The 18,204-nt window shown below is 36.7% G+C and overlaps 1 protein-coding gene across 1 annotated transcript in view; it reads right to left on the bottom strand.

Annotated features, from left to right (window-relative positions):
- Positions 1-18,204, bottom strand: part of LOC132666288 (uncharacterized) — a 175,568-nt gene that overhangs the window by 85,329 nt on the left and 72,035 nt on the right. The window contains exons 14-15 of the mRNA XM_078446785.2: positions 8,405-8,428; positions 5,708-5,728 (exon numbers count right to left, since the gene is read on the bottom strand). Coding sequence (XP_078302911.2) covers positions 5,708-5,728; positions 8,405-8,428 — 45 coding nt within the window. The remainder of the gene's footprint in view (positions 1-5,707; positions 5,729-8,404; positions 8,429-18,204) is intronic.

The raw sequence follows: 18,204 nt of genomic DNA on the forward strand, positions 1-18,204 counted from the left end.
CAGCCATCTCAATAAATTATTACATCAGTGTACTAAATACTCTAATACAATTGTGGACAGGGTGCTTTAGGAACACAGAGGAAGAAGTGGTACTCTTACACCTTCTTCTCAATCTCTCTTAATGTGTTGATACATTTTGGAAATTTTTGAGCTCTTCTCTTATGGAAGACAGCTTGGTTATAATGAAAGGATATTTCGTTAACAAGGGATAGGGAGGGGATACAGCATGGTACAATGGGAATGGTATTGGTAGATGCATTAAAGTCAAAATGAAAGGTAAAAGTAATGGAAGAAATTGTACAAGAATATCTTCATGAGGTTTAGGTTGGGTAAAAAACCATAATGTGAAAAACTGACATATATGATTATATCAAGTTATGAATGAACAGGTTAACCAGGAAATTAAAGAAGAAATTAAAAAATACATGGAAGCCAATGAAAATGAAAACACAACAGTCCAAACCCTTTGGGATGCAACAACAGGAGTCCTAAGAGGAAAATACATTGCAAGAAAGGTCCCAAATACACAACCCAACCTTACTCCTAAGAAGCTGGAAAAGGAGCAGCAAATCAAGCCCAAAGCCAGCAAAGGAAGGGAAGTAATAAAGATTAGAGCAGAAATAAATGATACAGAATCTAATAAAACTAAGAGCTGGTTTTTTGAAAGAAGAAACAAAAATGATGAACACCTAGCCAGACTTCTCAAAAAGAAAAGAGAGAGGACCCAAAAAGGTAAAATCAGGTATGAAAGAGGAGAGATCACAATCAATAACACAGAAATACAAATAATTATAAGAGAACACTATGAAAAATTATATGCCAACAATCGGACAGTCTGGAGGAAATGGAAAAATTGCTAGACACTCTCACACTACTAAAACTCAAACAGGAAGAAATAGAAAATTTGAACAGTTCCATAAACCATAAAGAAATCAAATCGGTTATCAAAAATTTCCCAACAAATAAGAGTCCTGGACCAGATGGCTTCCCAGGGGAATTCTAACAGGCATTTAAAGAAGAGTTAATACCTATTCATCCCAAACAGTTCCAAAAAATAGAAATGGAAGGAAAGCATCCGTACTCATTCTATGAAGCCAGCATTATCTTGATTCCAAAACCAGACAAAGACCAACTAATAAGGAGAACTACAGACCAATATCCGTGATGAACATGGATGCAAAAATTCTCAAAAATATTCTAGCAAATGTTCATTAAAAGAATTATTATCCGGGGAGCCTGGGTGGCTCAGTCGGTTAAGCCTCCGACTTCAGCTCAGGTCACGATCTCACGGTCCGTGAGTTCGAGCCCCGCGTCGGGCTCTGGGCTGATGGCTCAGAGCCTGGAGCCTGCTTCCGATTCTGTGTCTCACTCTCTCTCTGCCCCTCCCCCATTCATGCTCTGTCTCTCTCTGTCTCAAAAATAAATAAACGTTAAAAAAAATTAAAAAAAAAAAAGAATTATTCTCCATGATCAAGTGGGATTTATTCCTGGGCTGCAAGCCTGGTTCAATATTTGCAAATCAATCAACATGGTACACCACATTAATAGAGGAAAGGATAAGAACCATATGATCCTTTCAATAGATGCAGAAAGAGCTTTTGAAAAAATACAGCATCCATTCTTGATAGAAACCTCAGGAAAGTAGGGATAGAAGGAACATACCTCAACATCATAAAAGCCATATATGACAGGCCCACAGCTAATATCATCCTCAATGGGGAAAAACTGAGAGCTCTTCCCCTAAGATCAGGAACATGACAGGGAATTCTACTCTCACCACTGTTGTTCAACATAGTGTTGGAAATCCTAGCCTCAGCAATCAGGCAACAAAAAGAAATGAAAGGCATCAAATCAGCAACGAAGAAGTCAAACTTTTCACTCTTCACAGGTGACATGTTACTCCATGTGGAAAACCCAAAAGACTCCACCCAAAAACTGCTAGAGCTGATACATGAATTCAGCAGAGTTGCAGCATATAAAATCAATGTACAGAAATCAGCTGAATTTTATACACCAATAATGAATCAGCAGAAAAAGATATCAAAGAATTGATCTCATTTACAATTGTACCCAAAACCATAAGATACCTAGGAATAAACCTAACCAAACAGGCAAAAGATCTGTATGCTGAAAACTATAGAAATCTTACGAAGGAAATGAAGAACACACAAAGCAACGGAAAAGCATTCCACACTCATGGGTCTGAAGAAAAAATATCGTTAAAATGTTGATACTACCCGAAGCAATTCAATGCATTCAGTGCAACCCCTATCAAACTAACACCAGCATTTTTCACTGAGCCAGAACAAACAATTCTAAAATGTATTGGAACCAGAAAAGACTGAATAGCCAAAGTAATGTTGAAAAAGAAACACAAAGCTGGAGGCATCAAAATTCCAGACTTTAAGCTGTGTTACAAAGCTTTAGTCATAAAGCCAGTATGGTAATGACACAAAAACAGACAAATAGATCAATGGAACAGAATAGAGAACCCAGAAAAGGATCCACAAATATATAGCCAACTAATCTTCAACAAAGCAGGAAAGAATATCCAATGGAATAAAGACAGTCTCTTCACCATATGGTGCTGGGAAATCTGGACATGGACATGCAGAAGAATGAAACTGGATCAGTTTCTTACATCATACACAAAAATAAATTCAAAATGGATGAAAGACCAAAATGTGAGACAGAAAACCATCAAAATCCTAGAGGAGAAAACAGGCAGCAATGTCTTTGACCTCAGCCACAGCAACTTCTTACTTGACATGTCTCCAGGGGCAAGGCAAATAAAAGCAAAACTATTGGGATCTCATCAAGATGAAAAGCTTCTGCACTGCAAAGGAAACAATCAACAAAACTAAAAGGCAACTAACAGAATGGGAGAAGATATTTGCAAATGACATATCAGATAAAGAGTATCCAAAATCTATAAAGAACTTATCAAACTCCACACCCGAGAAACAAATAATCCAGTGAAGAAATGGGCAGAAGACATGAATAGACACCTTTCCAAAGAAGACATCCAGATGGCTAATGGACACATGAAAAGATGCTGAACATCACTCATCATCAGTGAAATACAAATCAAAACCACAATGAGATACCACCTCACACCTGTCAGATGGCTAAAATTAACAACTCAGGAAACAACAGATGTTGGTGAGGATGCAGAGAAAAGAGAACACTTTTGCACTGCTGATGGGAATGTAAACTGGTGCAGCCACTCTGGAAAACAATATAGAGGTTCCTCAAAAACTTAAAAATAGGGCTACACTACAACCCTGTAAATGTACTACTAGGTATTCATCCAAAGGATGCAAAAATGCTGAGTTGAAGGGGCACATGCACCCCAATGTTTATAGCAGCACTATCCACAATAGCCAAATTATGTAAACCCCAAATGTCCACTGATTAATGAATGGATAAAGAAGATGTGGGATACACATACACACACACACACACACACACACACACACACACACACACACAATGGAATACCAGTCAGCAATAAAAAAGAATGAAATCTTGCCATTTGTAACAACGTGGATGAAACTAGAGGGTATTATGCTAAGCAAAATAAGAAAGCCAGAGAAAGACAGATATCATATGATTCCTCTGATATGTGGAATTGGAGAATCATAGCAGATGAACATAGGGGAAGGGAAGGAAAAATAAGATAAAAACAGAGAGGGAGGTAAACCATAAGAAACTCTTAAATACAGAGAACAAACTGAAGGTTGCTGGAGTGGAGGTGTGTTGGGGGACGGGTTAAACGGGTGATGGGCGTTAATGAGGGCACTTTTTGGGTTGAGCACTGGGTGTCATGTATAAGAGGTGAATCATTGGTTTCTACTCCTGAAGCCAAGACTATACTGGATGTTAACTAACTTGAATTAAAAATAATTAAAAATAAAAGAATGATGTTCGTCCACCCAACATCCAGGTGCCTCTAGCCGTGTTCCTTCGCTGATTGCATTTTATCCCCCCATTATACCTCCATAGCTCTTGCTTGTATTAACCATCGTCCTGAATTTTGCTTCAATCCTTCCTGATTTACTCTTCATTTTTTTATGAATGGGATTTTCATTTGCTAAACATTTAGAAATAGTCAAATGAAATTCTGGTTATGTGTAACCAAAACAGGGTAAAGTAAAATAGGGTAAATAAAAATTTGAATCTATCCAGAAGTGAAAATAGAAAATTCAAACAATTTCCCAAAAAGTTTTGAGAAAACCATGTTTGAGGATGAAAAAAAAAAACAAAACAAAACAACAACAAAACTTACTAACAGATGCTGAAGATATGCCTAAAAGTAAGGCAAAGAAATCAATAAGGTTTTGTTTTCTGGATCAGTTACCCACATCTTATCTAGTCTTTGCCTGGGAAACATGTCCACCTTCAGGGAGTGCCTCATCTTCAGAATTACTTGGTGGTAACAGCATGCTGAGGGCAGCGTCTCTGACTATAACGTAAGAATTGCTCTAATTCTTGACTTCCTATGAGCACTGAGTTTGGTAGACCCAGAAGTGAGATCAGTGGGGGCAGTTTTTTCTAGTTTTTCACCTTGGTTTTTTTTAGCCCAGAGTTAAAAAACTTTACAACGAACTGAAAACCTTTAGTGTATCTCTGCTTCTCACTGTTTTTTCTATCATCATCAATTTCTTTGTCTTCTGTCTCTCTAAATACAGGAATGTATGTAGTGCTTATTTTTATTGTTTAGGAACTATGTTCAGCTTTATCAGGGAATGTACCCTTTCATGTCAGAGATGTTTTTACTTTCTAAATGTATCAATTACATGTCAGCAGAAAGAGGAGACTTGCAATCTAAATCTTTTGTGTGACAATGTTGGTTTTTCATACAATGTTCAGGGTATTCTACTATGTACATCAATAGAGAAAGGGAAGTTATTGGGAGTTACTACAGATATTTTAAAAATAAAACACTTTAAAAAATCTCTTCCATCTAAAACATGGTGAAAATAGTATGTGTTGACAATATTCTTTTCATAGGACCATCAAATCCTTCACTACAGAGTCTGTGGTGTTATAGTCTCTACCAGGAAAGAGAATCATCCTTCTCTTTTTTTCTTTCAGGTTTTGAAGACTGTTTATTGACTGTTAAAATCTGTCTCACTTAAAAATCTTCTCCCCTTGTTTTTTATGTCTCTCTTTTTCTTCTCTTATTTTTAAGTCCTATCTTCTTTTTTTCTTCCTCATTATTTTATTTTTCAGTCAATTAATAACCCATTTCAATCAACCTTTGGAGAGGTTTCTTTTCTTAATTTTTTTTTTTAAATTTTTTTCAGAGAAAGAGACACACACACAGTGTGAGCTGGGGTGGGGCAGAGAAAGAGAGGGGACACAGAATCCTAAGCAGACTCCAGGCTCTGAGCTGTCAGCACAGAACCCAATATGGGGCTTGAACCCACAAACTGTGAGATCAGGACCTGGACTGAAGTCGGATGCTTAACTGACTGAGCCACCCAGGCACTCCTGGAGAGATTTCTCTTGCATCTATTCTTTTGTTCAGTCATTGTGATTTTGTCTTTCAAATTCAAAATGAGTACAGATGACTTTATATAATATGAAACCAAAGGAAATAGAGAAGAACCATGTGTCAGATTATTCAGAGCCAGACTAGAAAATGGTTAGGATGTACATTGGTTCTCATATGTTTCAAAAGAGTAAGAATTGAGCAACTTACTGCTGTATGTTGAACAAGTTTCTGAAAGAGAAAACAAATACACAGGAATTAGCCCAGAAAGATTAGTGCTGTATTTTGTGGGTTAGTAACTACTTTTTGTAATATTCCTCTGGTAGAAACATAAAAAAAGGGACATTTACAGAAGGTCAATTTCTTCTCCATGAGTGACCATGACATCGTAAGAGATTGGTACCCCATGTAATTCTGAACCAACCCATTATGGGATTCCATGGTCCTTAGCCTGGAAAAACTACAGTCAGGAAGAATAAATGGTTAGAGTTCATTTCATGGGGAGAAAAGCCTTCACTTTTCTCCATCTGCCTAGTAGTCTCTTTCATATCCCTAAAATTTTTCCCCTTTATGATTTTTTTCTATTTACACACATTTGTTTCCCAAATGGCAAGTGTTGGTTTATACTGACTTTCTTAAGAATCCCTTTTACAGACCAATGTTATTCCACACTGTTTTTATAAGTAAGAAGTAATTACATTTAAAAATATTAACAATACAGCAGAATTCTGAGGAATGAGGAGATAGGAGTGAATATTAAACATGTGGAAGGTTAGAAATGAAAGCCTCTTGGGGCACCTGGGTGGCTCAGTTGGTTGAGCATCTGACTTCGGCTCAGGTCATGATCTCACAGTTCGTGGGTTTGAGCCCCGCATCAGCTCTGTGCTGACAGCTTAGAGACTGGAGTCTGCTTGGGAATCTGTGTCTCCCTCTCTCTCTGCCCCTCCCCCATTCATGCTCTGTGTGTGTTTCTCCCTCAAAATAATAAATAAACATTAAAAAAATTTTTTTTAATTAAAAAAAACAAGAAATGAAAACCCTCAGACACTGTAGAAGATCAAAGTATACTTGGAAAGGAACTTTCTCTGGGTTCCTTTGTATTTGCTGAAATACAATACTTAGAGATATAGGTGTTTTTGTTCTAAGAGGAGATTAGACTTTTTCCTAAATCCTTTAAAAATGCAATAGATTAAAACTTCACCTGATTCTAAAATTTAATTTTATGAAAGTAATATATATTTTAAAACTTCATTTCATTTTATAAACATAAGAAATACTGCAATATCCTGACCCACCCCTTTTTTTCCAATTTTTCACCTTTGAAAGGAACCACTTTTAACATTCTATTATTATTTTCTTGAGTTTTTACGTCTGCTTTTCTAAATAACATATTTATAGAGCTTTGCATTGCTTTATAAAATTCTGTCTTAATTTTTGACTTCTTACCAGGCTTGAAATTTTTAAAATAATTTTAGTTCCAGGGGTGTCTTGGTGGCTCAATCGGTTCAGCTTCAGACTCTTGATACCTGCTCAGGTCATGATCTCATGGTTGGTGAGACTGAGCCCTGTGTTGGATTCTGTGCTGACAGTGCAGAGCCTACCTGGGATTCTCTCTCTCTCTCTCTCTCTCTTTCTCTCTCTCTCTCTTTCTCTCTCTCTGCCTCTTCCCTGCTCTCTCTCTCTCTCTCTCTTTTTCTCAAAATAAATAAATTTAAAAAATAAAAATAAATTTTAATTCCAGTATAGTTAACATACAGTAATATATTAGTTTCAGGTGTACCACCTAGTGAGTCAACAATTCTATACATTGCTCAGTGCTCATCACAATAAATGTACTTGTATTCCCCTTCTCCTATTTCACCCATCCCTCTACCCACCTCCTTTCTGGTTATTATCAATTTGTCCTCTATAGTTTGGTGTTTGCCTCTTGGTTTGTCTCTTTTTTCTTCGTTCTTTTGTTTTATATCTAAATTCCACATATGAATGAAATCATATGGTATTTGTCTTTCTCTGACTTTCTTCACTTAGCATTATAACCTCTAGGTCCACCCATGTTGTTGTAAATGGCAATATTTCATTGCTTTTGATGGCTGAGTAGTATTTCATTGTATGTGTGTTTGCATATATGTATTCCATAATTAAGCTATTGTAAATAATGCTGCAATAAACATAAGGGTGCATTTATCTTTTTGAGTTAGTGTTTGTATTCTTTTCTTACCAACTTTTTAAATCTTACTGTCTCCTCTTTCCCCCACCATGCACATTCCCTCCTCCAATCCTCCCAATATGGTTTGTCATGATTTTTGATAAATTAATATATCCAGTGATACATTGTCATAATGTATCACCAGCATATCTCCACAGCTAAGGAATATACTGCATTGTGGTTATATTGTGCTTAATGTACAACTCTTTGTATTGCCAATACTTAATCTTTTTCTTTTCTTTTTTTTTTTTTTTTAACAGACTGCTTAATTGGTCCTTTGGGTTTTATGCCATTTTATTGCCTTAGCTGTCACTTTCTGTGCTCCTAGGAGTGGATGAAATGAATGTGCTTGAATTGTTTCCTCCTGAAGCCCACTTTAATACTCTACTCTTCTGTGGTTTTGCAGTTGGAGATGGTAAAAGCCTGAGGGTGCAAAAAAAGCCTTTCCCATCATCAGTAGACTAAAGCACATTAGAGATAAAAGTTGAAAAAGGAACTGAGTAATGGATTGTGGGGATTTAACTAAAGTGCAGACAAAAATAAAAGACTAAGCATAGTCTGATTGAAAGAAGACTTTCTTTTCTTCTGAAGAATTATTTTCAGGGTAATTTTTAAAACCAGAAATAATGATCAGAGAGAGCAAAATGATTTTCAAACAACTAGGAGACCAGTATAATATGAGAAACAGAAAAGGAACTTACTTATGAGTGGTTCTTTAGTTTTAACTGAAATACAAATACAAATAAGGTAAATAAATGTTATTCTATGAAGAGGACAATACAGGTATTTTGCTAGTCTTTTTTACAGCAAAATATAAAATTCACGTGAAAAAAAATTTTTTTAAGTGTTTTGCTGTTTATTTATTTTTGAGAGAGACAGATAATGTGAGCAGGGGAGGAGCAGAGAGAAAAGGAGACACAGAATCTGAAGCAGGCTCCAGGTTCTGAGCTGTCGGCACAGACCCCATTGTGGGGCTTGAACTCACAAACTGTGAGATCATGACCTGAGCCGAAGTTGGACGCTTAACCGACCTACCCACTCAGGTGCCCCACATGAAAAAATTTTTAAATCGAATTTTTCATACTAAATGTATATAGGCTTTAAAAATTAAAAGTTTCCTTGGCCCATTATTTCCTAGGCCCATTTCCCGTGGCCATGATTTCATATCCCCAATTCCCTCCCCTTGGAGGAGAACACTTCCAAATCTTTTAGATGTTGTTTTGTTTTTTTGATATCACTTTCATCTTTTTTAAAATTCTTAAATTGCTATTTCTTGATTCTTCAAATTTACAGATTACTTATTGATTTACTATTATGCATTGATGTGTCTTTAATCTTACTCTACCTGCCACTCATGTGCTCCTCTCTCTTTTTCTTCTGGTGTCACCTAGTCATAATTTTTGGTTAAGTCAATAGTCAGTGTTAGTGCTCTTTTGTCTATGTAAATACCCTTCACTCTTGAGCCAAAAAAAGTATACTTGGTCACATTCCCTTATTTCTTTTACTAATTTTAAAAATTTTTGTGAAGTTTATCTCTGCCTCTCTCTCTCTCTCTCTCACTCTCTCTCTTTTTCTTTACTTGGTTTATCTGTATGAATTTATGGCCCATTATATCCTTCTACTATAATAATTTTAGCAAGGCTTCAGGATGGAGGAGAGGAAAACATATATGTTTAGAGTGCTAAAGTAAACTTGAATAACACTTTAATACTTTTCCAGTTTTATGGCTGAAGTTGGTAATGATCAGAGTTCAAAATTCATGTACACAAATCTATAGAATATCAGAGATAAGGAACATGTGGCTATGTTCTGAACTAAAACATAAACACAAATAAATAGAATATTTTAAGTTTCCCAAGGATGGAATATAGTTTTCTCTGATGATAATTTATGGTAAAAATTATGAAGTACATTATAAACTTTACGTGGATTTCTAAATTATTTAGCTTTTATTTCTGTAATAGTAACAAGTGTAAAAGTTTTTAAAATGTGTTTTGTAGTAAACATCTCGTGTAATTCCATCTTTTAAAAAACTTCTGTATAGGGGCGCCTGGGTGGCTTAGCCAGTTGAGCGTCCGACTTCAGGTCAGGTCACGATCTCACGGTCTGTGAGTTCGGGCCCTGCATCGGGCTCTGTGCCGATAGCTCGGAGCCTGGAGCCTGTTTCGGGTTCTGTGTCTCCCTCTCTCTCTGACCCTCCCTGGTTCATGCTCTGTCTCTCTCTGTCCAAAAAAATAAATAAACGTTAAACAAAAATTTAAAAACTTCTGTATTTAAGTATAAATACAGAGAGAATAGTGCCCACATCAGAAATATCTATTCTTTCTATATCTGTGCCTATATATCAATGAAGTATCCCAGTGTGAGCATACCTATGTAACCGCCACCCATATTTAGAAATAGAACAATTAATGGTAGTTCATCTTTCAGGCATCTTCAAATCACTGACTCCACTCTCCTTCCTCCAAAGGTAATAATAGTTTGACTTCTAAAACCATAGGTTTTGAACGTTATATGACTGCAATCATGGAGTACCCATTTTCCCCCTTTGATCTAGTGTCTTTCATTTGACATTAGGTTCATGAGATTCTCCTGCTATTGCTTTTTAGTATAGTTTATTTTCATTGTGATATAATATTCCATTGTACGAATATACCACAATTTATTTATCCTTTCTACTGTTGGTAGACATTTGGGTCATATATATATATATATATATATATATATATATATATAATAAAATATAATGTTTATTTATTTATTTGGAGAGAGAGAGAGCATACGTGAACAAGCGGGGGAAGGGCAGAGAGAAAGGGAGAGAGAGAATCCCAAGCAGTTTCAGTGCTGTCAGCCTGGAGCCCCACGTTGGGCTAGATCCCACCAACCGCAAATCATCAAATCATGACCTGAGCCGAAATCAAGAGTTGGTGATTTAACCCACTCAGCCACCCAGGCAATCCTGGGTTATTTTTAGTACTTGCCTATTAAGAATAATGCTACTTTGATCATTTCTGCCCATTTATCTTGGTGTGCAATGTATATAGCTAATAAGCTTTGGATAAATCTAGAAGTAGAGTTTCTTGGTCATAAAGTGGTTTAACTTTAGTGTATGGTATCATACCTTTTTTCCCCCCAAAATAAATATATCAGTTATACTCCCATTAGCAGTAGTTTCTACTGCTTCCTATTCTCAGCAACACATGGAATTGTTCATCTTTTTAATTGTAGCCATCCTCGTAAGTGTGTAAGGTATCTCATTGTGATCAATATTTGTATTTTCCTGATGGCTAAGCTACTAAGCACCTCTCCTTTTTATATGCTTTCTTTCATTTATTTTCTTGAGACCATTTGCATATTCCTTTTAGTAAAGTACATTTTCAAACCTCTTGGTGATTTTTCTATTGAGCTATCTATCCTTTTCATACTGATTTATAGAATCCTTTGTTTTGTGGATATTGGTGCATTTTCAGGTGTATGGGTTATACATATTTTCTCCAACTCTGTGTCTTCCCCTTTAACTGTGGAAGTGCTTTTTGATGAACAGTTCTTACTTTTAATATATATCAACATCACTTTTTTAGGGTTACTGCTTTTTGTCTTCTGCTCTTACCTAACCTAAGGTCATCAAGCTATTCTATGTAATCCTTCTGTAAGCATTTTTGTTTCACTTTTCACATTTAGAGCTAATCTGGCTGGAATGGATTTTGTGTATGATGTGACTTACAGATTGAGTGACCATCCCAGTTAGCCAGGAACTGAATGGAATTCCTAGGATGCAAAACTTTCAGTGCCAAACCAGAAAAGTTCAGAGCAAATGAGACAAGTTAGTTACATTAATGAGGAGTCAAGGTTTATTTTCCCTATTGATATTAAATTGATCCAGTACTATTTATTGAAAAAAGACTTTCCTTGTCTCAATACTATGAGGCAACACCTTATTCATAAAATTGTTTTCAGTTATTCATGGAATTGTTTCTGAATCCACATTTCTGTTCCCCTGATCCATTTGTCTGTCTTCACCCCAATATTAGTCTGTTTTAATTACAGTTGCTTTATAATAAGACAATACCTGATAGAATCTAAGTTTTCCTGCTTGCTTTTCTTTAAGTCTTGTACTCCATGATTCTTTGCTTCCCCTTAAATGATACTTATTGATAAGTATGTTTTAGAATCCGTAATTTTTGACAAAACCAAACTTCTTTGGTTTTTGATTACCTTGAATCTAGAGTTTATGCTTTGAAATATTATCATTTTTATAATACGGAGTTTTCCAATTGATGAATAGGACTACTATTTATTTAAGTCTTCTTTAATTTCTCTTAGTGAAGTGTTGTAGTTTTCTATGTAGAGGCTATGCACACCTTTTATTAGATTCACATCTAGGTATTTATTACTTTGATGCTACTATACATGGTATTATTTCTTAAAATTTCATTTTCTAATTTTTCTTTACATGTGTATAAAAATAGTAGTTTGTTGATAATGACTTTGTATTTAGCAACATTGTTAAACTGTCTTATTCATTCTAAAAATTTATCTGTGGAGTCTTTTGGATTTCTTATATGCATAATCATATTGTCTGAAAAAATGAGGTTGATTTTTTTTTCTTTCAAATGTCAATGCTTTATATTTCATTAAAAAAATCTCATTGAGGGGCGCCTGGGTGGCGCAGTCGGTTAAGCGTCCGACTTCAGCCAGGTCACGATCTCGCGGTCCGTGAGTTCGAGCCCCGCGTCAGGCTCTGGGCTGATGGCTCGGAGCCTGGAGCCTGTTTCCGATTCTGTGTCTCCCTCTCTCTCTGCCCCTCCCCCGTTCATGCTCTGTCTCTCTCTGTCCCAAAAATAAATAAAAAACGTTGAAAAAAAAAAATATTTAAAAAAAAAAAAAATCTCATTGAATGGTTCAGACCTCCAGGTCTACTTGGTTAGAAGAGATAATACTGGGCATCCTTGTTTTTTATTTCTGAGAAGAACTTAAAAGTTTTTGAAATTAAATATGAGATTGCCTGAAGTTTTTAAAAAAGCCTTTTCAGATTAAGGAAGTCCTCTTCTATTTCTGGTTTGCTAAACAAGTTTTTTTTTCCCCCAATACACCAATCTGTGCTATATTGGTTTCTTACTGCTTCTGTAACAAATTGCCTCAAATTTAGTGACTTAACAACCCTGAGGTTCTGACTCCAAAGTCAGGCTTAGTGGGCCACAATCATGTCATTGACAGGGCTGTGTTCTTCTGGGGACTCTAGGGGAGAATCTGTTTCCTTGCTTTCTCTAGCTTCTAGAGACTACTTGCTTTCCTTGTCTCATGGCCCCTTCTATGTTCAAAGTGCATCATTCTGTGCCTCTTCTCTGACTCTGATCCTCCTGCCTCCCTCTTATAAGGATTTTTGTGATTACATTGGGCCCAGCTGGATAACTCAGGCTAATCTTCCCATCTCAAGATCCCAAATGAATCACATCTGTACAGTCCTTTTTGCCATACAAGGTATCATAGGGGTTCCAGAGATCAGGACATGGATGTGTTTGGGGTAAGGGGGAGTATTATTCTATTTAACATATGTGGTGAATCACATTGATTGATGTTGGATGATAAAGCAATCTTGGATTATTAGAATAAATCTAAGTTGGTGACATATGTAAGAGAAAAAATACTTTGTAATTTTTCCTCTGAAAATTGTTGAGACTTCATCTATGGTGTAGTGTATGGTCATTTTTTTAATGTTCTGTTTCTATTTGAAAATCATATACCTTCTGCTGTTGTAGGATGTAAGATTTTATATACACTTACAGTATCAAATCTGTTAATCATGTTAAAATCTTTCCTATTCTGTTTGTGCCTGGGTGTACACATTTTATCAGTCAGTGAAAGAAAAACATATAAATCTCCCAAATGATTGTGGATTGCTCTCTTTTTATGCTTTCATGATTTGCTTTATATATGAGACTAAGCTATTATATATACAGTTGAGTCTTGAACAACACATGTTTGAACTACAATGGGTCCACTTACACATGGATTTTTTTTTTTTTTGCTATTGTTAAAAATATTTATTTTTCTAAAAGATCACACAAAAGTTGGGAAGAGAAAGAAGTATGTCAACTAGCCTACCGTCAAAATTTGGGCTGAGGAAGGACAAAGAGCTGCCTAAAGAAACTGATAGCTGGAGCAAAGTGTAGAAATTGAGACGGCAATGGGCCAATGGCACCAGAAGTCTGGGTCAGCCACATGGATGAGCACCACCGAGGTGCCGTGTGGACATCAAAGCTGTTGGTCCCAATTATTCCTCCTTTTCAGTAAAGGAGAAGCAGGAGCTCATTGTTTAGACATGAGCTTCATGGTCTTGTGGCCCTTTCTGTATTCTCCCAGTTTCTACTATTGAATATCTCAATGACCACACTCTGGGTGGTGCCCCCATCTGGCGTTGTGGGGCGACTGGGAAACCTCCAGGGTCTGAGTGGTGAGTGCAAAAGCTCTGAACGTCACATCTGTTACACAGAAGGTGTGCTGCGCTTTGAGAGTGCCGACTGTGTATGTAGTTACTATCCGGGCTCCCCTTCAGGAGCTGGGACAATGAAGTGTGTATCCTGCTTCTCGCAAATCCTGCAGTTGCAGTGAAGGTGTGCAGGTGCGCTGAGGCCAAAATTTCAGAGGACGGCTCCGTAGTGGTAGCCTCCTGTGCGCTTCACCAGTCTCGGTAATGCAAGACGTCCAGCGACAGCGTGGCGGCGCCCTCCAAGCTGAGCCTCGGCCGCTTGCGGCGCCTATCCCGGCCCTCTCCCTGGGAGCGTGGCTACCAGGGTCACCCGGGTCGCTGGGGCTGCCGCGGCGGGAGAGGCGCAGCGAGGGGCGGGGCCAGCTCGGCGCCGGCTGCAGGCCGGGCCTTCTGGGCGCGGGGAGGGGGGTGGGGGGGCATGAGTTCCTTCATCGCCGCTGGTTTACTGCTGCCACACCGCCCGCTGAGCCACTGTTCTGCCCTCGACTGGTAGGTGGGGCTCCGAGCGAGGTTCCCAGGGAGGCCCCGGAGTTGGCTGTTTCTGGCCTCGTGGTTTGGCAGCGGCTCTGCTCCTCGCCTGCCGTGGCTCTATTCCGGATTTTTTAGGGTACAGTATTGTACACGTTTTTCTGTTCCTTCTGGTTTACTTAATAACATTTTCTTTGCTCTAGCTTACTTTTGTTGTAAGAATATAGTATATAATATGGAGTATACAAAATATGTGTTTGATTATTTATGTTATCGATGAGGCTGCAGCTCAACAGGTTATTGAGTTTTTAGGGAGTCAAAAGTTAGAACCAGATTTTCTGCCGCGCAGGGTCTGCAGGTGTTCAAGGGTCCCCTGGTATACAAGTTTAGAATTGCTGTATTTTTCTGGCCAGTTATCGTGTAATGTTTATCTTAATCGCTAATGCTTTTTGCCTTAGATTCCTGAAATTAATATATCAATAACTACTCTCTTTAGAGTTTCTGTGGTATTTTCCATCTTTTAAATTTAACCTTTTGCCATCCTCATATTTTAGATTTGTCTCTTGTAAATATGTGTTTTAATCCAGTCTGATTATCCTTGTGTTTTAAATGGAATCAGTTGATCCATTTGTAATTCAAGGAATTATTGGTATAATTGACTTTAAAACCATCTTACTACATGCTTTCCGTCCATAATACCTGTAATATTTCTCTCTCCTTCCCCAGCTTTGTTCCCTCCCTCCCTTACTGGTTAATTCCTCCTCTTTCCTGTCTTCTTTTACTGGTGGACTGTCTAATTTTTTCATTTTCTGCCTCTTTAGCTTTATATTTTATATTACTGTAGTATTTTTCTAGTTGTTACTATAGAGAGTACAAACTGCAACCTTGGTTTATCAAAGTCTGATAAAATTAGTATTTTTATCTCTGTAGAAAACAAGCACACTTTATTTATCCTTGTCTCTGCTTATATGTTATTACTCATTTATTTTAATTACACACAAATATAAACATTAGCATCTATGTTAAAAACCCTCAGGATGTTATTGTTTTGCAGTCAGTAGTTATTCAGATTGTGTATTTACCTTTTCAGGTTTGATATGCCTTACAGCAGTTTTGGAACTTTAATCTAGGAGATTTAGAAGGAATTTTGTAATTAATTTTACTTTTTTTTTTGGCCTGGAATTGCTTTTATTTCAGCTTCATATTAACAATATTTAGGTTTTGTATGTAATTAAATGTTGGCAGTTTTTTTCTTTCAGTATGTTGAAGGTTTCATTTTCTTTTATTCTGGTTACTGTTGAGGAGAGAGCTCTCAATCTTACGGTTTATCAATCTGAAGGTATACTCTGAAGGTTTTAAGACCGGCTTTTTAACTTTCTTAGCAGTATTATTCTGGTATCCTAGATCTTATTTTGTTTTTAAATTTATCTAGTTTGGAGTTTATAGTGATTTTTACCAGATGCGGTAGCGTATCTTTCTGGTATTGGGAAATTCCTTCTTACAGTATTCCCCGGTCCCTGTTCTTTCTCTTTTCTCCTCTGGCATATCAATTATGCAGATGTTTGATCTTTTCTCTGTAACTGGTATTACTCTGATATGCTTTAATTTATTCTCAATATTTTCTTTTGGCCCAAAATTGGTTCTTTGAAAGATGACTAAAGAAGGTATTAACCCACTGGCAAGAATGCTAAAAAGAGAACACAAATTTACCAGTATTAGGAGTGAAAAATGAGACATCTCAGTAGGTTCTACATGATGCCGTGTAGCTCTGTTTTTTGAACCACACCATATGCTTCACTTTTCTCATTTTGCATATCACAACTTCTGCTAAAAATCATTGTTCTGTGTTTGCTTACTGTAACCAGATAAATAGTATTAAAGTGCCACCAACTTATCAGTAAAGAACTTCAGCTCTTCAAAAAGTTTTAGCATTACCGAGAATTTATATTCTTTTATTTTTTCATTTAATTTTCTTTGCAGTAATCACTAATGTAGCTCCAAAATTAATGCCTGAAGTGTATAGTCTTTTAATTTGTTGAAACACATCTGAGCATCTGTCCAGTTTCTTGTCTTTCAAAGACATCTTCCATAAATTTCTCAGTATTTCAACAGGACTGTTCAATCTTTTGCAGAATAATAGTCATTTTGGGATTTTTGTCACTAATGAGCTGGGAAGACACAATTTAACCTTTGTATTGAATTGCATGTGTTTTGGATCTCTTGAGTTTCTCTTCCTTGGATTATATCTTTGTTTTCATGGAGTACATTCACCTGTTTCTTCTGAATAAGGAGGCCATGGGAGATGAAAATTTTATGACCTTGCATTTATGAAAATAACACCATTTGATCACATTTGTTTGATAAGATTATGGGGGATACAGAATTCTCCATTGGAATTATTTACATTGGAATTTGAAAACAGTGGTCCCTTGTTTTCTAATTTTGACTGTTGCTATTGAGCAATCTGATGCCATTCTGAATCCTGATCCCTGGTATTTGTGAACTTTTCTTTATTTTCAGTGTTCCAAAAATACATGATGCGATGTCTTGGTGTGTGCCTTTCCCCACATACTGTGAAGAGCCCTGGTGGACTCTTTCAATTTTAACTTTCATGGTATGAAAATCTGGGTGACTGTTCTCTCCCCAACCCCCAACAAAAATGGTTTGTTTTGATCAAAAAAATGTTTGCTCTATGACTGGTACTTTTGTTAATGTGGAGTAAATCTTCCTAAATTGTTCTTTTCTTTTCTCTTAATACCTATTTTCTGTCTGTTTTTTTTTTTATTCAGTTGACTTTGTAGAATTTTACTGACATCATTTTCCAAGCATTGTACGGAATATTACTATTTAGTTCTTTCATATTTTTAATATCCTACACCTCTTGTTTTCTTCTAATATGCTTTTCATACCACTCTGTTGTTGATTCACAAATGTCCTGCTCTCCTGTTAAAGAAGAACAGATCTTTTGGAGCCATTACTTTGTTTTATTCCCATCTTCTGTGTTTTATTTCATTTGCCTCTCTGGACGTTTTGTGTTGTGTTGTGTTGTTTTGTTTTGTTTTGTTACCAAAGACTGCTCCTTTGTTATGTCACAGATTTGCAGAGGCAATGTTAATTTCGGATTTTTTTCTCTTAATAACAATGCTGGCTAAAAGGATTTTTCAGGTACATGTTAAGAAATCTTATCCACACTGCTCTCCTCCTTACTAGTAGCCACTTGGAATTGAAGAAAAATCTATTCCCTCAAGGAGTTACCAGTCTTGTAGTATCCTCTGTAATGAAATTGTATCTGCTGGTGCATGTCCCCATTGAATGGAGATGATGTCTGGATGAAAGAGACATGCAGGGCAAGGTATGTGGGAAGGGGCCCACTGCCCTTCCTGCGCTTCTTCCTTGTGTTCACCAACCCACCAGAAGCTCTTTTAAAAATATGTGTATCATGTTACAGCCATTTTATAGATTATTGTGTCACTTTTACCTTTAATATCCTACCTCTCTTTTTCCTTGAATGTACTTTATATCACCTTACTCTTGATTTATGAG

This window comes from Panthera onca, chromosome B2 (genome assembly GCF_046562875.1).
Source record: "Panthera onca isolate mPanOnc1 chromosome B2, mPanOnc1 haplotype 2, whole genome shotgun sequence".
NCBI lineage: Eukaryota > Metazoa > Chordata > Mammalia > Carnivora > Felidae > Panthera > Panthera onca.